The 19,955-nt window shown below is 47.6% G+C and overlaps 7 protein-coding genes across 7 annotated transcripts; 3 read left to right on the forward strand and 4 right to left on the reverse strand.

The window, feature by feature from the left end:
* Positions 1-617: 617 nt before the first annotated feature.
* Positions 618-2,439, forward strand: GLAREA_01695 (MFS general substrate transporter; the record flags this gene model as incomplete). Its single annotated transcript, XM_008088911.1, has 6 exons — positions 618-854; positions 988-1,002; positions 1,065-1,351; positions 1,397-1,457; positions 1,521-1,579; positions 1,635-2,439. The coding sequence occupies 6 exons, from the start codon at positions 618-620 to the stop codon at positions 2,437-2,439; spliced, it is 1,464 nt and encodes a 487-aa protein (XP_008087102.1).
* A 747-nt stretch (positions 2,440-3,186) lies between these two features.
* GLAREA_01696 (beta and beta-prime subunits of DNA dependent RNA-polymerase) lies at positions 3,187-8,352 on the reverse strand (the record flags this gene model as incomplete). The annotated part of the gene is made up of 2 exons (XM_008088912.1): positions 3,187-8,122; positions 8,207-8,352. The coding sequence occupies 2 exons, from the start codon at positions 8,350-8,352 to the stop codon at positions 3,187-3,189; spliced, it is 5,082 nt and encodes a 1,693-aa protein (XP_008087103.1).
* Positions 8,353-8,705: 353 nt separating this feature from the next.
* GLAREA_01697 (uncharacterized protein) lies at positions 8,706-10,235 on the forward strand (the record flags this gene model as incomplete). Its single annotated transcript, XM_008088913.1, has 1 exon — positions 8,706-10,235. The coding sequence occupies one exon, from the start codon at positions 8,706-8,708 to the stop codon at positions 10,233-10,235; it is 1,530 nt and encodes a 509-aa protein (XP_008087104.1).
* Positions 10,236-10,630: 395 nt separating this feature from the next.
* On the reverse strand, positions 10,631-13,452 carry GLAREA_01698 (P-loop containing nucleoside triphosphate hydrolase; the record flags this gene model as incomplete). The annotated part of the gene is made up of 9 exons (XM_008088914.1): positions 10,631-12,022; positions 12,070-12,167; positions 12,215-12,545; positions 12,589-12,705; positions 12,772-13,007; positions 13,061-13,212; positions 13,268-13,288; positions 13,347-13,376; positions 13,436-13,452. 9 exons carry the CDS (start codon positions 13,450-13,452, stop codon positions 10,631-10,633), a joined length of 2,394 nt encoding a protein of 797 aa, XP_008087105.1.
* An 841-nt stretch (positions 13,453-14,293) lies between these two features.
* GLAREA_01699 ((Phosphotyrosine protein) phosphatases II) lies at positions 14,294-16,427 on the reverse strand (the record flags this gene model as incomplete). The annotated part of the gene is made up of 2 exons (XM_008088915.1): positions 14,294-14,601; positions 14,657-16,427. 2 exons carry the CDS (start codon positions 16,425-16,427, stop codon positions 14,294-14,296), a joined length of 2,079 nt encoding a protein of 692 aa, XP_008087106.1.
* A 349-nt stretch (positions 16,428-16,776) lies between these two features.
* On the forward strand, positions 16,777-16,935 carry GLAREA_01700 (uncharacterized protein; the record flags this gene model as incomplete). The annotated part of the gene is made up of 1 exon (XM_008088916.1): positions 16,777-16,935. One exon carries the CDS (start codon positions 16,777-16,779, stop codon positions 16,933-16,935), a length of 159 nt encoding a protein of 52 aa, XP_008087107.1.
* Positions 16,936-17,811: 876 nt separating this feature from the next.
* On the reverse strand, positions 17,812-19,155 carry GLAREA_01701 (Periplasmic binding protein-like II; the record flags this gene model as incomplete). Its single annotated transcript, XM_008088917.1, has 6 exons — positions 17,812-18,227; positions 18,282-18,411; positions 18,475-18,600; positions 18,654-18,871; positions 18,951-19,054; positions 19,121-19,155. 6 exons carry the CDS (start codon positions 19,153-19,155, stop codon positions 17,812-17,814), a joined length of 1,029 nt encoding a protein of 342 aa, XP_008087108.1.
* Between the last annotated feature and the right edge of the window lie 800 nt (positions 19,156-19,955).

Raw genomic sequence — 19,955 nt, forward strand, 5'->3', positions numbered from 1 at the left:
ATAGTTGAATGATCCCACGGCAGCACTCGGATAGAATCCGAGTTATCGTCTTGCTTATGTCACCCTGCAACTTCGAGAAAGATACCGTGTTTTTCCCTACATGCAATTTGTTTTTGGCGTATTCATACTACACAACCAGCAAAATTCCAACATCACGTGGAGTGCATCTTTCTCGTATTAAAACCGACCGGAAAAGCGGGCCGCCACGGCTGATCCACGGATGTAGCTGCTTGGTTCTTGGCTTCAGAGTTGATAGAACATTTTTCAGTGCGGGCACACAACCACCGCCGTGTCGGAAGTGGGGAAGAAAACCCAATGAATACCTAGGCTTTGCAGCCGGGGATCCCACTATCCAAACGCTACCGACTGATATGTTGGAGATCGCAGAGATGGTCTATAACAAGGGCTCCGCCCACGGTGAGCATTTCTTACTTTTCTCCTACAATACATGGCCTCCTTGAGCCTAGAATTTTGCCTCCGTAGTTCTCAGTATTTACCCAGTCCTATGCTAAGGAAGCAATGACTGACCACCAGCTTAGAAACTTCCGTAGATATCAGTTTAAGATTCTACCTACCAGATATCTGATATTTTTTTACTACGGCGAGCTTTCTTCAGCATGGCAACACAGGCTCAGGCGGCTATGTTGACGACAGAAGCTGTCAGCGCTCATCCTACCGATGCCAAGTCTGAAAACAAGGATATCGAGAATACAAAAGAAGAAGTTGATCATTCAGTTACCGATAGCGAGGATCTCGACCTAGAGCGATGGAACGAGCCGAGAGCCAATGCATATCGATATTTTGCAACTATCTTTGCGTTTACCATCATGGGAATGAATGACGCTGCTTATGGGGTAAGTGAATCTTAACTATTTATTTGCATTTGCTTTCCCACCTTCATGTATAGCCATGTTTTCTCAGAAGCTCATGATTTTCACTTCTCGCGACATAGAGTGCTGTTTAACTGACACAGCTCCCGGCTCATAGGCTTTGATACCTTATGTACGTCTAAAATTCTGTATCGCCCACAACCGATCACTTGTTCTAACCAACGTGACTTGTAGCTGGAGACTTACTATAATGTTAGTTATACTGTGATATCACTGGTCTTTCTCGCACCATTCATCGGTTATTCCTTAGCTGCGATATTAAACAACAAAATTCACATGAGATTTGGCAGACTTGGTCCAGCTGTAATTGGTCCACTATGCAAGATCTTGTGTTATTCGGTAACTTCGGCCAGACCACCTTACGCTGTTTTACCTGTTATCTTCGCATTTTCCGGTTTCGGGATTGGGCTCCTTGATGGCGCTTTTAACGCCTGGGTCGGTAATATGGAACACGCCAATGAGTAAGCCAATGTTATTCATGTTTAAAGTGATCTCATTAACAAAAGCTATGGATTGCTAGGATTCTTACATGGTGCTTACGGTCTTGGAGCAACAATAAGTCCACTTGTAAGTGAAAGATTCTGGATCGTGTAGGCACGGCCGTCGAGAGCTCGTGGTAACAAGAGGCAGATTGCCACCTCTATGGTAACAAAGGGCAGATTATCATGGAACACGTTTTACTTCCTGATGTGAGTCTCCAGTATCTACTATAGAACTCGAATGTAAGTGCTAAGTACATTACAGGATCGGTCTTGCCGTCGTTGAACTGATCTTCTGTGCTATTACTTTTCGAAAAGCCACGGGGTCGCAATATCGAGCCGTCAACCCACTGACGACTTCAGTGGGTGGACATTCTCGCACAAGAGAGGCACTCTATAATCCTATCACTTGGATTTGCGCCTTCTTTCTCTTCTGCTACGTCGGTGTTGAAGTTTCACTAGGTGGTTGGCTCGTCACTTTCATGCTTAGAGTGCGGCATGGGGGTGACTTTGAGTCCGGAATGGTGGTAATGGGCTTCTGGCTAGGCATAACCATCGGCCGTGTGGTCCTTGGATTTGTAACAGGCAGAGTTGGCGAGAAATCTGCTATTGCGGCATATTTACTTATAAGTGTTGCTTTGGAGCTGTGTTTCTGGCTAATTCCAAACTTCATCAGCAGTGCTGTCTTCGCGGGATTTCTGGGATTCTTTCTTGGTCCTTTATTTCCGGCTGCGATCATCGTTGCTACCAAAATTTTGCCAAAGAGGCTGCATGTGTCGGCGATCGGGTTCGCCGCTGCTTTTGGCGGTGGTGGCGCTGCACTCTTTCCATTTGCTGTCGGAGCTATCGCTCAAGCCAAGGGTGTGCAGGTTTTACAACCTTTTGCCTTGGCTCTGATTGCAGTGATTTTGGTACTATGGTGTTCGCTTCCCGGCGGTTTTAAAAAAGGCGGTTTGGAAGCCTCACGGCAGAACAGAACGACAGCACGCGAAAGTCAAAGCACCAGCATGTGGGCTGAAAGAGCGAGCAGATGGAAAACGCGGTTGGGATTGTCTGAATGGTCATCCTAAGCGACGCCTGGTGGAAACCTAGACTTCAGGCAAGACAAGAACTTCAAAAATATGACCTAGCGTGATTGTATACGGCGTCGACTAAGTTTATGATGAGTACTAAATGGAAACCTATTCAGATAGAGATAAATATTAAATTGCCAGTGTTTGTGGGAGCTACTAGTCCTTCCCTTTTCTAACTGACGCAAACTTCGAACGAATAACTGGTTGGGTATCGTGAACTGCGAATATACAACCAATTCGAATCATGTTAAGCCTAATCACAGGACAGTCAGCCTTATCCCGTCCCTCAGTATCCGCCCAACAACTAAGTAGAATACAAATATGGCTTGATCATTCTTAGGGAAAGAGGCTCTACACTTATCGCTCAATCATCGCGCAATCCACGGGAATACCTGTTCTCACAGACAAGCATAATTGGACTAGCTTACAGGTTTTACTCAACGAAGTGAGTGGATTCCGTCGATAATTAAGTTTACGAGCAGCGGGTGAGTCACTTCCATGAGTGAAGTTAGTTGCTGGTCTCCTGTATGTATGTCGTAATTCCTGGCCTGGCTTGGTATTGTGTCACTCAACGAGTTCTTTCTCAGGCCTCGACAATTTGTATCAATCTCATGCATTTCTACATTAACTTATTTTGGCATGTAATCATTAACGCTCTTGATGGTATAGACCACCATAATCCACACATAACCGTAAACTCCGAAAAGCATGTAAATTGAGCCATATACTACCCAGTCAATGTGATCAACTCTCCTCGTCACTTCTCACGGTAGGTACCTTCGTCAGGACATCAAAAGCGCCAGTCCCAACTTTACTCATTCGCCCAACTACAATTCTTGAACTTGGATTGCTCAAATCATCGAAGTCTCCATCTGCGACGGCGTCCGCAAGGAAGCCAACCGTTGTTTCGAAACTCATTTTCATGAACGGACTGACACTCCCTCTAAGCCCGTTGCGGTTGAACGGACTGAAACCTCCTCCCCTAGTCATGAAATCGGCGATTAAGTTTAGATGTCTGTTGTCGACACTGATGGCGTGACCGCCGAAGACGCCCGCGAGCTCCTGAATTATGGTCGCGCGGCAGGCCTCGACGCCGTAGTTCGCAAGCATTGCCGCAATGTCATTCGTGGAAATGGTATTTGGGTTTATGATGTGAGGATAAGTCTGCATTGCCTTAAGATTGACCCCAACCGTTTGGACGACAGGCAAGTGGATTTTGTTGCCATACTTTGAGGAGTCTTGGTTGGGGATGTAGTTGCAGGCACCAAGTCCTGGAATCTGCTGAATGAGGCATTGTCGCAGAGCATCTTCGACGACTGTCATCATCAAAATCTTAGGAACATCAGCAGCATACTCGAGAGTGATATCACACCACTCCCCAGCTTCCTCGTCAAAGCGGAAACGGACAACATCTGAACAGTTTTTCATCACGCGAGCTTCTCGCTCCGCCGAAGCTTCTGTAGCACGTTGTTCTTGACGGTCGACCTTCTGCTGCCCTTCACCATCGCTGTCAGGTTCCCGGGGGCTCCCTCCAATTCCCTCGTCCTCCATGTCTGGGACGTCAGCATCATCTTGCTCTGAATCCTTTTGCATTTGAGCTTGCACTTGATCGTCCTCCTCATCATTCTCTGCATAGCTCACAAGCGCATTTGCGTTGACCTGCTTTGCGTCGTCTTCCTCGATATCATCATCCTCATCTTCTGCTTGTGGATCCTCGGACCCTCTACGGGTTGCCGCCGCAGGGTCCTCGATTGCACCAACAGACTTCCCAATCTCTGGCACTCCGCCTTTGGTGGACTTCGAAGACTTTTCCTCCTTTTTTCTTCCTAGAGCTCTACGAGTGAGGGCTTGTAGTTTTGGCGCAAACTTCTTCTCCAGTGTGTGTAAGACATCAGCAACTGTAATTGCATACGTATCAATATACTCTTTACTAGGGAAGAGTTTGACCTGAACTTCGTATATCCTGGCCTCAGAAAAGGCAACACCTCGCCCCACCCGCTCCTTAACTGTGGCCTCATCCAAGACTTCACCAAGCGACAAGACACTTATACCCTTCGCGAATTTCTCGCCATCCTCTGCTGACAATTCGTCATTGACACGAAGGGTCATTGAGGGAGTTGAGATGTGATTACTGGCTGTCATGACGATTTCTCTTAAGCGGGGAATACCCAAGGTGACATTTTTGGTGGAGTGACCTGCTAAATGGAATGTGTTAAGTGTCATCTGCGTTGAGGGTTCACCAACAGACTGCCCAGCGACAATTCCCACGGCCTCACCTGGATCGACGACGGACTTCAAATACTTAGCCATTAAAACCGGTTCCAACGCCTTACGAACGCCTACACCATCGGGATGCTCTTTGTCTTTCACCATTCCATCCGGGTTGGCTTTAAGATAATTCGTAAGGGCGTCGTAGAATTTCTCCGAAGTTGCATAGCCGTACTTGCCAGGATTGAAAGAGGATAGTACAGGATCTGGTCCGTTGGGATCGTTTGCCTTCGAGTACTTCAAAGCCTTTTTCATCTTTTTGAGTATGATTTCCTTTTCACTGAAAATCTGCTCGTAATTCGGATCACCATAGTTTAGTTGCGAAAGTTCGGATGTAATGTTTTCGAGTAAGAACTTGAAATCCTGAAGATGTACCTGTTTCGTCACGTCGAGACCGTCTTCTCCATAGAGAAATTGCACCATGGAGCCATCAGAATCCCTAACAGAGGTATCGTACTCAACTTTGAGTCCTTCCATGCCTTTTATGAGACATCTTTGCAGATATCCAGATCTGGATGTCTTGACAGCAGTATCGATCAACCCCTCTCTTCCAGCCATGGCATGGAAATAGTATTCTTGGGGTCTGATACCGGACAAGAAACGATTCACGATGTAACCACCGGCACGGATATTAGTTTCGTAAGGCCTGAAGCAAGGCAGCGACTTCCCACTGACCATGACGGGCACACGACGACCTTCCAAAACTTGCTGACCAAGATTGCAAGAAATCAGGTTTGCGTTCACCGCGCTTCCTTTTGCTCCGGAAACTGTCATATTCTGCATCTGGTTCTTTGGAAACTGTTTGACCAATCCATCCGGCAGGCAGGCTTTGGTAATCTGTGAAGACAGATTTCCCGACCTTGCATTCATCATCACATCGAGACCGCCTTGCTTGCTGTCGTCCCTCAGAACGTCCTCCATCCGCTCCATCAACTCAGCGTCGGTATCGGTGGGTTTCTGGTCCTGCAAACTGACATATTTTGATGCAACCTCGAGACCAAGGCGATGTGCTTCTTTTAGCGTGTCTCTCCGGGCTTGTTCGCCCCGAGGAGTCAACCGTAAATCATCCATGCCGCAAGTAAAGGCTCTCATATGCAGGAATTTAGTAAGTAAGCGACCGAGTATACTGAGAGTCTTGCCGGCAGCGGTAGGGCCATAGACCTCATGAATGGCATGGATGAATCCTCCACCACTAGGTCCAATTTGAGCTTTATCCAAGATGCCAGTGATAAATTCGCCACCTTTAAAAAGCACTCGATCCTCGTTCGAATCCGAGCCCCAGCGATCACCGGGAACTGATGGCTTGCTATTCAAGCCTAGTGGTGCGCAATCAACAGGCTTAATGTTCCTGAGTATAGTCGTAATAACCTGCTTTCCCGTCCATAATGGTTTCGGTTTAATAATGGCTGGAGTCACGGTCTCTATTCTATCACCAACAATGTGACCACTCTCCGGCCGCAAGCTGTTATATATCAATTGTTGATACGTCGCTCGATCGAAAAACGTGTCTCTACTACACATCCAAACAGAGACAGAGATATGATCTTGGATGAGACCACGCAGCGGCTTTCCGAAAGTTCCCGCAAGATATTGGTGGTCAGTATCCGCAATCTGCAATACCTCAGCCCTAGCAACTTCATTCTGTGGAAAGTGCATGTTCATCTCATCTCCATCAAAATCTGCATTGTAAGTGTTGCAGTTGGCATAGTGCATGCGAATAGTCTTCTCGCCTGTGAGGACTCTAGCACGATGACCCATCATAGAAGGCTTGTGCAAAGTGGGCTGGCGATTCATCAAAACAACATCACCGTTGGTCAGATGGCGATGCACTTTCTTGTTTCGAGACCCGTTGGCCCTGTTGTTTGACGGCGCTAGAAGTTGATTAGCAAGAGCTAACCTCTCGTCTGGCGTTTTTATTGTCAAGCTTATGACTTGACCGTGTTCGTTTTCTATTGCCTGAGCACCAGGCCATATATCTGGTCCGTTTATCACAGCTTGTTGCAATTCTTTGAAGTTATGGCTGGTGACAGGTTCGGGGTAGGTCAACTTCTTTGCAAACACCGGCGGTACGCCAATCTCGTTGGTCTCGATATTTGGATCCGGGGAAATGACACTGCGTGCAGCAAAGTTGACACGCTTGCCCATCATGTTCTTTCTGAAGAGACCCTCCTTCTTCTCCAGCTTCTGCTTTATCCCGTCCTCGTTCTTTTTGCCAGCCGCACCCTGGATTGGATTGCGATCTCGGTCTATCAAAGAGTTGACAGCGTCCTGGAGCCCAGCCCACGACTCTTGTAGATCACCGAAATCTCTGATCCGATAGGGCGTCTCCTCTGTAAGCCCATTGACTTCATCATAGATCTGAGACACTAGAAGACAGCCCCTCAAGATCGATTTATACAACGTGTTCTGAGGGTTTTCTGTAATTTCTCCAGCTCCTGTCTTCGCCTCGGGACGAAACTTGTTCGGAGGCACCAAAAGTGTTTGCATGAAGAACATATCTGGTGAAACCACCGCCGCCTTTTTCACAGTCGACCTTGAATTGTACACAAGCGAAAGTATTTCCTGCTCGTTCTCGAATAATAAAATCAACTCCGCCTTCACCTCCATGGGGTTGCAGTAGATCTGCGGGGTTGCGGCTACCTTGGATTTTGAGCTTCTTGCTGTCTTCGTCGCGGTATCGCCCATTACTACGTCCCCGTCAACATCAAGGTCTTCCCCGTCGCCTTCCTCGTCTTCGTTGGACTCATTTGATGACAAGTCGATATCAGCAATGCCTTCGTCAAAGTCTCCATCGGCCTTACGCTTTTCTCTCTCCCTCAGAGTGGTGACAGCGTTTTTTGCTTGAATGTTTGCCAGTGACATCTTTGCCTTTTCTTTCGGGCTTAAATCTTTTCGAAAGATTTTTACGAATCGATCTTTTCTGTAAGTTGGCGATATACCCTTGCAATTGCTACACGTCTTTCCTGTCGTGATGGTTTTCAAGAACTCCTTGATTGTGACCCGTCTCGCTTCTGCAACAGCTTCGTTCTTCTCCCTCTGCCAGTCCCACTGATTCTGCTTAGCCACCTTTATATTCCTCTTGACATGAGCATTTCTTAGTCGAATGAGCTTTTCAACCGACGAGGCCTGCCCATCTTCACCCCCACTTCCATCGGCATCCTCCGTATTAGAGACTTCGATGTTGTCAACCTCCTCTGCCGCATTCAGTAGTCCGTACTGGATCAATCGCAGTTTGCACAAGTAACGGTTAACTTCCTTTCGAGAAAGCCTCAAATAATGACAATACCGGCACTTCGCTCGTAACAGCCGAAGCATTTGTGTCATAAATGTCGGATGATAGACAGGCACTGGCAACTCAATGTGGCCAACATGCCCCGGGCACGCTTTATCTTTGAGCTTACATGTTGAGCAGCTACCAAAATTAGATTGAGCACAAAACCATGAGAGGGATTACACCTACTAGTGGTCCCCCCAAGCACCGAGCGCAGTATCGTACAGACCCTGCGGCACTGGATGCAACAGAGTATCAAAAGTCTCCGGGTTTTCGATTCTTGCGACAGAGAGCGAAAGGATTTCAGAAGCGGAGAGAAAGGTAAAATCAACGCTATCGATGGCGGACGATACAGGCTGAGAGATGTTCATTTTGAAGAAACTTCCATTCCAAGGCTGGCACTTCTAGGACGATGACTGTCAGCTGCGTTGTCGGGCTACCGCAAAGCAATGGCGAAGCTCTTCAAATGAGGACTTTTTTTCTCGCAGCCACCGGGGCTTATCGTTATCGGGTGGTTGTGATCCAAGCGTCAAAGTACTTTCATGCAATCAACGACGCCGGGGCCACCTACATCCGCGTCCTCGTGAAAATACATGCGACAGTCAACTCAACAACATCTGCGAAGGAAACAGCAAGAACCGATTCGTAACCATTATCCAAGCTGCCGCACGATATCCTAAAACACATCAGCCATCTGGCATACCGGTAATGATAAGTTGAATCTATGGATCGCGGAAAAGCATCACCCATTCTCGCTCCTCGCCATGACTCCTCCAGCCGCGTCGGAAAGCCAGAAACGGCAGCAGAGAAGCTCGCCGCCATGAAGGCTAGAGTCGCTGCCGCAGTCGGCAAGTCGAAGGTTGGAGGGGGTACAGGACTGAATGTTGCACCGCATCCCGCCTTGGTCGGTAATAGAGGAGGGCTCAACGTGGAATTGCATCCTGCGCTCCAAGATCTGGGACAATACAAACCGTCAAAAACGATTGCGCCCAAGTTTGCAACCAGCATAGGAAATTCGCGCCCCCAAGTTGAGAAAGCTACTGCGAAGGTCAAAAAGCCGCTAGATCTGTCTGGCCCTTCTGCGGAGGAGACGAGAAACAATCCGTACTTTGATATCAGTTTAGGGGGGCAAACAGCTACGCTGAAGAACAGGCATTCCAGGCAATTAGTATTCAATCAGAAGGGGAAATACATCCAACAGGCCAATGCATTACGAAGACAAGCCGCCCTCGAGGCGATGAAAAAGAGGATTGCAGAATCGTCTCGAAAAATCGGTATCGACGAAGATTTAGATACGGAAAAGAAATACCTGATCGAAGAACCGCCAGCCATAGAATGGTGGGACGAAGGCTTAGTAGATGCTAAAAACTACGATGGACTTGAAGATCCAAAAACGCTCAAGCTCGACACCGTAGATTCTATAATTACGGAGTACATTCAACATCCGGTCCTCCTGGAACCGCCGCAGGAAAAGAATACTCCGGCACCAAAACCTATGTTCTTGACCTCGAAGGAGCAAGCCAAACTACGGCGGCAACGAAGGATGGCGGAACTAAAAGAGCAACAGGCTAAGATTCGTCTGGGTCTCGAGCCAGCACCACCCCCCAAAGTGAAGAAGGGGAATCTCATGCGCGTTTTAGGTGAAGAAGCTGTGAAGGATCCAACTGCCGTAGAGGCAAGAGTAAACAGAGAAATTGCAGCTCGACACCAGGCACATATTGAAATGAACGAAGAGAGAAAACTCACCAAAGAGCAGAGGCATGAAAAGCTCGCTTTGAATCAAGAAAAGGATTCCGCGAAAGGAATTAGGATGATGGTGTTCAAAATCGACAATCTATCGAACGGTTCACACAGATTCAAGATCTCGAAGAACGCGGAGCAAATGGCTCTCACTGGAATATGTGTTATGCATCCGAGGTTCAATCTAGTGATTGTGGAAGGTGGAGAACATAGTATACGCCAGTATCGAAAGCTTATGTTACAACGTATTGACTGGACCGAGAACTCGCCCACGCGAATCAAGGAGGGGACAAAGGCAGAAGCGTTACAGGATTGGTTGAAAGCAGAGGATGAGAAAGGAGAGCTTAAGGATATGACGCTCAACAAGTGTACGCTAGTGTTTGAGGGTGAAGAGAAAGCCAGGGCCTTCAGGAAATGGGGCAGCAAAGTGTGCGAAACAGACAGCGCTGCGAGGGAAGCTCTGACACGGGCGAAGATGGAGAATTTTTGGACGATGGCTAAGAGCATGCATTAAGACGTGTCAATACGTCGTGATTCTGACCATAGGAGCTTATCATAGGACTGTCAGGTGTAAAACAAATTCCGACATTTATCTTAGCGAACATTGTATGGTTGTATGGTTGTATGGCTAATTGGGCAACATAGACTGGCTACTCTCAGTGTGATCCTGACGATTCGGATCCAAACACGCGCGTTAAATGGCCCCAATCATCCGTGTCACAGATGATTGAACCTTGTTGAGATGGGTATCAGATGAGGTGAGCGAGTTTTTCTTTCTGTGTTGCACCAGATTTGGCCTCTAGGTTGACCCTGTATTGTGCTCACTGGTTATACAAGAATACATTCTAGTTTCCCGATTTTCGCTTTCGCTTCGTTATTTTTTCTTTCTTCTTTTTTGATAAAATGAGCTCAATGATCCAGCTTCATCATCTCAGCCTCAGCCTCCGCATCATCAAATGCATCGTCGCCCATATGCTGGGCTTCTTCTTTTCCATTTCCATTCTGGACAACTTCTTTCCCCCCTCCGTTTTCAATGCCTTCCATCTCTGCCCTAAGCTGTCTGATGCTCTCATTCTCCATCTTCTCCTTGTGAGCCTCCAAATCTTCAATCCTCCAAGTGCTGACACCATCCTGATCCAACGACGGGAAAGGCTGCGCCATGGTCCTCAAAAACTTTTTCGCGGTACCAACCGCCATATCCGTACTCAAATCGACCTCCGCATCCAGAATCGCCTCATTAATCCATTTCGGGAGCTGAGTTCGCTTCCTCAGAAATCTCTTGTCTGCGAGGACCATGATCCCGTAGTCATCCTTTCCTCTCAGGACACGTCCGAGACATTGAGCTGCATGACGCATGGCGTCGAAGGACAAAAAATCATTTTCTTTGATTCTATACGTCTCGCGGAGAAATTCAAGCCTTGCTTTGAGGATTCTTGATTCGGTATATTGGAATGGAACGCCAATGCACAGCACAGTGCGTCCGTACTGGTGGTCAAAATCTATGCCTTCGCTTACCTTTCCTCTTGCGACACAGAGGAGAATAGCGCCTCGGCCGTTGCAACACGCTGTGCGGTAGGTCTCGAGGGCTAAGGAGGTTTCCTGTGCGTCAGGGGTCTCAACAAGGATAAGTTTGTATTTCCATACTTCGTCTAAGATGCCCATGCCTTGCCACATAGAAATAATACTTTCCATGTAGAGATACGACGGAAAGAAGACGACCATCCCATCCGGCGTAAGTTTTGAAAATTCCGTGAGAAGATTTCCATAGTTGCGTACGACTGATGGCTCATTACGAACTTGGAAGCCTGAAGAAATGGCGACTTGATCGGATCCTCGTGTGACTATCATAGGTAAGAAAGAGCGTCGAGCGAGTGTCATGGGATACGATTCCTGCACAACGGTTTCGAAGTTGAGCATCTTCGGATACATCTCTAAAGGTGAAATGGTTCCTGATGTGATGATCACTGTGCTGAACCGATCGAAGACTGGCTTCATCGCGATCGCGGCGTCGAGACATGTGAAGTGGAGCACTGGGTTAGGAACTTCTGCAGTCTCTGTTTCGTATGGCTCCAAAATCAACAGGAAACCCTTCTCATATGTCGCAACCAAGGTTGCAAACGTTGCTACTTCTTGTAGGGGCTGATAGTCCTCAATGTTGGTTAACTCGAGGGTTCTGACAAGCGAGGTCAGGCGTTCAGCACAAAACCGGAGCGGCTTTTTCTCGATATGCGTGTATTCCCTGAGATGTGCGAGAAACGATGGGGGCGTCTCCGAAATGACCTGCCTAACCTTCATTCGGGTCTGTGACATGATTAGACGACAGTAAAATCGGGTAAGCGCTCCCTGACCTTAAGATACTCAATAAACCGCTTCAGGAACGCAACAAAGTGCTCCGCTCTACGAATGTTACCGGGAATAGCTTCCTTTAGAAGATCGTCGGGTAGAGCTGAACCGAGTTAGTGGCGCATATTTCGCACAAGGAAGGTATCTCACCAGGGTTCGCCATGAAAGCGTCTTCATCCCTGTCCTCTTGCGCGCCTCTTAATCCAGCTACTAGACTATCATACTCAGCTCTCAGTTTGTCCGCATCAGAATCTTTCATGTCTGATATCTTAGTCTCGAGATTTTGAGCTCCTCGAGTAGCCCTGCGTAATGACTCTTCCGTGATATCTGTGCTCAGAGATTCGATACAAACGTTATCAATATTGTGTGCCTCGTCGAACACTACTATACAGTCATTTGAGAGCTCTTTTGACACTCTCTCGGCGATTTTAGGGTCTAAGAGGTAGTGATAGGAGTAGATGATGACGTTGCAAAATGTCATCTAATTATGTTAGTGACAACTTTGAAGGTAGGTTGAAACGTACCATCCGTCGCGACGTAAAGTAGGGACATTGCTTATGCTCCTCTCCGTATTTCATGATCCCGTCCAGCGTCCAAACCCCATTCGGAATTAAATTATGAGGCTCAAGAAGATCCAAATTCTGTCCCCTGTCAGCGATTTGTGTCAGTCACCTGGAGGGAGAATGTACATCATGATATATGCAAACATTTACGTCCTCGCCCCTATCCTTTTTCTCCTTCACAAATCCAGCCGTCAGACTCCTACACCGTGCATCGACTACGGCCCCGCTTTTCTCTCTTTTCACGGAGGGATGTAAACAAAGATTCTTTCGACTGGTAAGTCCCATGCCCCTGAACTCTTCCACGTAGCCCAACTGGTCTGCTCGATACTTCATCAACGCTTTTAATTCCGCCAGTGCCTTTTCAATTTCGGACATCGTACCTGTATCAAGTCAGGCACCTATTTTGAAAATAGAGTCTTAGTAGCAGACTCACGTGAGCAGTATATCAGTTTTCGATGCTCAGGATAGTATTGCTGATAAGCAACAATGAGTGACAGGAGAGAGACCGTTTTGCCTGTGCCCGATGGCATCTCCAATACACAGTGGCCACCAGCATCGAGAGTCTTCTTAAGATCGCACATGTAGCTTCATTGTTCACCTGCGGTAAGCAAAGTACAATGCTCAAGGGTATTAAACATACTCATATTGCTCAGGATATATTCTGGCAGATACGTTAATAAATGTTTGTAAGGAAAGGATTTCTGAAAGGTGAGACTGACCTAGGGTAAGGAAACAACACGGGGAGATCCCTAGCTTCATCAGTATTCGTGTAGTAGTGTTCAATTTCTTAATGACATGGTTCTCATACCCAATGTTGAACTTCATCTTAGTTAGTGTTCGAAAATTATCGTGTGCTGCGGTTGGCTTTATTTAGGGTGTTCAAGCTCAAATTCGCCGCCTTTGATACATACATGTGAGAATGATGGGAGACTACGGCAACCTGTGGCAGCCTGAAGAACCCTTGTTCAGGCGCCGAGGCAGAAAGATCGACAAAACGACCTCTGATGGATACTAACCGCAAATGTTGTAGAATAACCATATTTACACAATAAATTTACATAATGAAACGTAAACGGTAGTTTCTGATTATCGTGGTTTATCGACTTAGACACAAAAGTCATCAAGTGTAAAGAAAGACAGCAATTCCTCCCAAATAAGATGTAAAAATTGTCTCAAGTGCTACAGCAGCGAACACCAAGTTAACAATATACGACTGTTAATTTGTCCTTCTCCAACAATGTTGACCAAACAGGGATATTTAATATGTAACTAACAACTTCTGTTCCTCAGTCGCCCTGTATCTGAACCACTCGCTCGGTTAATACACAAGTGTTGACACACCACCAGGTACTTCAATTTCCCAGGTTCGAGAATCCCCTCGTCTGTTCCGTACGTCATACAAGATGTATACAAACAGTTCCTATCCCAATCCCACCCAGTCAAAGACCATAAAGGCCAAAACCTCGCATGTCGTGTGTGTCGCAGCGAGTCCCAGGCTGCCAGACCCCAGCAACGAGTAAAGACTCCTCCAACTCCCCATCCAGCCCGATAAAAAGTAGTCCCAAGAAACAAAGGTGGTATAAAATAATATGTCGTGTCTCGTAAATCGTAGGATCCCAAAAGAAGATTAAAATGAAGGTAAAAGCAATTTTATCATGACGTCGTCTCATCTGGCGTAAGGTTTATTCATCGCTGCAATCTCTCGCGCAATTTCTGGCCATTCAAGCTCTCTTTTGAATCCGCTCTCTCCAGTGGTCTCCTTGCGAAGCTTTTCTTCCCATTTCAGTAGTTCATACGAGAACCTTAAATGAGGTTGAATAATCACATTCAATCGTCGCGCTCTCACATAACAATAGGCGCGGGGAAATGACAATCCTAAGGATTTCATGACTTCCGCAATGCAGATAGTCGCTGAGCGCGACACGCCAACCCTGCAGTGTACCAAAGTGGCAGTTCCCTTGGATTTTCCTTGCTCTAGTATTGGCATTAGCTACACATCGGAGGACCATAAGATTTAGAATCGACATACCAATAAATTCCAAACAGCGTTCAAATTCGTCGGTGAGTGGGTCAACCCCATTGTCTTGCACCCTTTGCACGGTCATCACATTGTCAATTCCATACTCATCCAATTGGGTGCATTTCCATGTTGCAGTTTCTCCAACGCTCAGAATCTGGCCGATGCCCATATTCTTCAACAAATCGGGGTTGTTTGCATGGCCAAGATTTCCCAGATACATATAATCAAGAACACGCGAGGGTAGGGACCCGTCCATGTTCTTGATCCACTCGGGTTCCTCCTTGGCGAGTTCTGTAATTTCTACTAGGGACTTCTTGACATTCACTGGTGACTCGGTGAGTAGTCTTGGCGCAATTGAGGCAAGAAGTGCAACATCAGAGGGGTAAGCGAAGAAGTTGCGACGTCTTGACAAGTGCAAATCCAGCCAGGCCGTGGGTACCGGTAAGCCCGACGCATACGTGTAGTAAGATAATCCCAGAAGAGTAGACTCTGTATAACCATCAGTGCAATGGATCAGTATCTTCTTTCCTCTTGATTCGTGAGACCCCGTAAAAGACATCTGAGAGTCGCCATCCTCGTCTTTCTCCGGAGTTGTTGAACCGATGCCGTGAGCTACGTTGTACAGCCATTTACAAGTATCCAGAATCCCATCAGCTTCAGCTTGAGACCAAGAAGGTGGCATAATGCTTCCAGAAGACGGAAAATCCAGGTAGATGGGTTGCTTTGACGAGTTACCATCTTCCGCAATTGCCTGCAGAATATTTGGCTTCAGAGAGCCCATATCGCTGCATTCGATCAGAACATCAAAATGCTCTTCGTCATCTGGTAACAGTGACGGATCGATGGTATGGTCTGGAGTTGGACCAAGCCAGACATTGTGATGTATCTCTGATGCTTTCGTCATCGTACACATTTCGATCCTCTCCTGCTGGAAAAAGTCAATGATTTTGCCAGTCAAGAACCCTCGAGTATTGGTGGCCACTATCTCTGCATGCTTCTCCTCGAACTCTCTAAAGCGACTGGTGCAGATAAAGGTGTTGTAGTAGGGAATTTCATGCCCTTTACTTTTATGTGCCTCTCTCCAGCCTTCTTGCGCAACAGCTATGTCCCTTGCAAGCTTCTCTGCTTCATATCTATCGCCGTACACAACAATGTCGGAAATCATGGCAGATTTGGCAGCTTGGATCTGAAAGTTTCGCACCGAGAAGCCTTCTTTCGGATCAATCTCGCGGAACATGGTGCCCTCCTCATCTTGAACAAGGAATTCTTCCGGGGCGAGTGCGCCTTTGAGCCTGGAGCAGCTCAAATCTCCGCCTGCCTTCACGATCGTCACGCCCCGCCAACATTTCGGTGTCTTCCGCAGATTTCTCTTTCTGGCGATAAAGAACGCTTGCTGGATATGATTACACGGATGGAGGCCGTGAAACCATGGAAATACAAGAGAAGGGTCCGGCAAAGGCTGGCGTGCGATATGGTCTAAAGCTGCCGCCACACCCGTTGCGTCTATCTCGTAGACCTTGGAGCCTCTAAGCGAGCGCGATTTATACTGATCCGGGGGGTAGAGGAGGGAACAGAATTCGGGCTCCCTTTCTTTGGAGGGTGGAGACTGGGGAGGAGAGTCCGGCTTCTCGGTGGGGAATTCGATGGGGGGGAAGATGGGGAGATTTCGTCCACCACGGTAGTCTGTCGGAGGAGTATTGATATTCTCGAGCACGAGCGTCGGTGTTGTAGAGCGCGTGTGGCCAGTGGGAATCGGTCGTGGAAGCACAATGGTCGACATGTCGACTTGGGGAATCTCCAGCCCTGAGCGATCCTCGGCCAGCTAATTGCTCGTGTGTGAGGCTGCGCTCGACATATACCAAGCAAGCTCGAGGCCGTCCGATGTGTGGGTAAAGCAGAGTTTGGAATGCGCAGGATGGGTCGGAGTTTGTCAGAAAGGAATGGTATCGCGTGCTTCACCTGTGGGGGGTGGGAACAGGCCAATCGAGGAGAGGCAGACGCGAGAGATCACTTATATTTCGCTGTGAGGGAAGTCAGTGACGGCGAGCATATGGTAAGTGGACAATCTGAAACTGGAAGCGTGTCGAGAGGAATCTGAGCATGAGACGGGCAAGAAAGGCAGGACGAACATGCAGACGAGCTGGCCAGAGGCAGAGGCGGAGGCGGAGGCAGAGGCAGAGGCAGAGGCAGAGGCAGAGGCAGAGGCAGAGGCAGAGGCAGAGGCAGAGGGCGATAAGAGACTGGCCTATCTCGTCGATACCTATTACCCAGTCGGTGTTGAACGATAATTACAGTTCAACAGTAGCGAACTATGGTAGCTTGGGTACGGAGATGGCGCTTCGATAATTGGGATAGATGAGAAGCGTCGTTGGTTTTGAAGAAGTTGGACGATGCGAAACTCTCGTGGTGTTGTCTTTCCCTTCGAGCACGACTTTGGCTGTCGCTCTGGGGAGATGGGGAGATGATACCACTGAGACGACTGGAGCCCATGCACACTCCAGGGGTGGCCTCTGTGCCAGCACAGGGGTGAGGTGCTGGAGGGTGCCGGCGGTGGCCTATGGGAAGGCCGGTAACTTCTGGAGGATAAGGAGCACCAATAATGGAGCCCTTCTACCCACCCGGTCAGACTTGGCAGTGATGGAGCATCGACCATGCGCCCAGCATCGGCTTCCAAGTTCCAGCCCAGTGTTATCAAAGAAAGCACTCCCGATCGATTTCATAGCCCCACGGATATTGCTGTCTGGACGTTTCCTACCACTATTGACCGGTAGGAGAATGCATCAACAAATATAATTTACCCAGCTCTTGCGCTGCCTTATACCAATGCTCCGCATGCCTAGTATAGAGGACGGACCCATCACCCCGCCTCTCCCCTCTCCCGCATTACGGTGTGGCACTAAGAAACTGTTTCGGGTGGTGGGGCGTGTCGATCATCTCGTCTGGAATTCCAGTGCTCAAGAACACAACCTCCTATTCTATGTGACATTGTGATCACAACGTCTTACACCCAAGATAAAACTTGAATTCATGCCTTGCAAAGACCATGTATTTATTTTATCACTAACCAAATTCTGGTCTTCTTCCAAACGAGTGTAGTATCTAGTGAGTCCTTCCCCTTTCTGATTCCCAATCCCAATCGTCCGTCTCATACCCGACGGTCATGTTCAGACGGCGATCGTAACGTCGAGTCGCTGGAAACCTCCCTTCTCAGCCACGTCCTTTTGCAAAGCTACCATCCTCTTCTGGTCGCCAGTGGGGTTAGCAGAATCGGAGTCGAGTTCCCACTCCAGGAATTCGTTAGTATAGTTTGGTTGAAAGTCGTCCTTCAGCACCTCAAGACGCTTCCCGTAGCGAGTGACTTTCTCCCAGTCACGCTGCACATTCTTCAGATCTTTGGAGAAGTAAGCATACGAGCGTTCATAGATTTTTCGGTTGACAGCAGACGCCATCTCGGGCTTGATGTCGATGTACACTTGGTATGCCTCTTCTGGTGAGGCAAGCACGAGGTTCGTGGCACGCTTGACGGCTCTCATGAACTTTCGAAGTTTCTCTGGATTCTCAGCCATGAAGTTGTCGTTGACTAAAAGTAATGATTAGCTTTGAGGCTAAGGCTGCTATGGGGACAGTCACAAACCAATATAAAGGATCGAACAAAAGCAACAACATCCAAGCTCTGCAAGTTCGTCGATTCTCAGCATTTGCACATCTGAGCGTGGTCGATCTTGCCCAGCAAGCCATTCCTCGAGCTCGACCATTTGAACATTCTATCCAGGTCAGACTGTGAAACTACCGTGACGGTTTGCTATGGTCCATGGGGTATTGTTTACCTCTAATCCAATCCCAGCATGGATGCTTCCTTCAATTATGGCTTTGGAGACGTTCATGCCGCATCGTACTGCTTCGTAGTCTGTTGGTTCCATACCATAATATTTGGTAAGTTCGTCGATCTGGATCTGCAAAGACGAATGTTAAGCATCATCCTATCCGGAAGCCAGACTTCACATACTTTGCCAAATTCTCCCACGTAGCCGATTTTCTTGCCCTTTAGACTTCTGAAGTCGGTTGTAATGCCGCTATCTTTGAGATAAACGACGCCAGTGAAAGGCTCGTCGAGAAGAGAGCCAATGGAAGTAACGGGGAAACCACGAGCTTTGGCAGCCAAGGTATGAATCATGGCTTTGAAGCCCATGTCAACCTTGCCGGAACCAATTATTTCAGTGACATCTGGCTTATCAGTATGGATCCAGCTCAAATATCGAGCCTTGCTATGGCGCAAGCTCGGTGAATACTATTAGAGACTTACCGCTGGGATCATTTGGCTCAAGCAGTGCAACCTTGATATCCTCATCCGCGAAATATCCCAACTTCTGAGCCAAGTAGACTGGAGCGTGGTATGGCGTAGCATGCCTAGATCCTGGAATCAGCTTGTCTTCGGTCGCTACCATCCTAGCTCAAGCATTCAGATAACCCTACCAGTTCATCAAAAAGGTAATCTTATCAGTAGACATCTTGCTTCACGTTCTTCTTTGTTTCCAGTTGCTAACCTAAAATTAGATTGTCCACAGGAATGGGGGAGGGGAAAGCATGAATTCTTAGACGCTGGCATTATCCAGATCAAGTTCTAACGGTATAATCTCAGATCCTTTATCTCTCTGGCTGTACATTTCCTCTGTCAATCCAGTCCCGGAGAACAGGAAATTAGAGGTTGAATGCACAGCGGAAGAGAAGGAACACCCGTACAGCTTTTTGTGATTGACGTTACCTCGATCTGAAGATCATGCATTGCGCTTCTGAACATGCTAGTTGTCTCTGTAAGAACATACTGCTTCGTTCTGGGTGCTTTGGTGCTTAATGGTGGTGTGGTTGAAGGTGCTTGTCAAGAAGTGGTGAGGATGAAGATAAATAGACGATGGAAAGGAAAGGAGGGGTATGGTGGGGTTTCTATACACTTCGATTTAACCAGAAAATTTTCTCCCCATGAGATGGTATCTCTAGCTAACACGTACCTATAGATGCAAGTAAATTATTAATAGGAAGTCATGCCATGTTCTACCACGTCAATTGGCCAGCAAACATACGTTCTGCATGTACTGCATGAAAGTGGGTTGAACGCGGGGGTCCGGTCACAGGTACCTATGGTATGTTTTCCTTGAACAAGTCTTCTGCGTTCAATCCCAGAGGTAGAAGAGAGCCTCAAACAAAAGTTCATTATACTTGGTAGATCTGTCACGATATTTGTATCTAATAAGTGAAGGAGCTCAGCTGGCTGTCTTAAATCCAGAATGGTTGTACGGAGATGATTATCTGA

The sequence above is a fragment of the Glarea lozoyensis genome, assembly GCF_000409485.1.
Source record: "Glarea lozoyensis ATCC 20868 chromosome Unknown GLAREA7, whole genome shotgun sequence".
In the NCBI taxonomy this organism is placed as follows: Eukaryota; Fungi; Ascomycota; class Leotiomycetes; order Helotiales; family Helotiaceae; genus Glarea; species Glarea lozoyensis.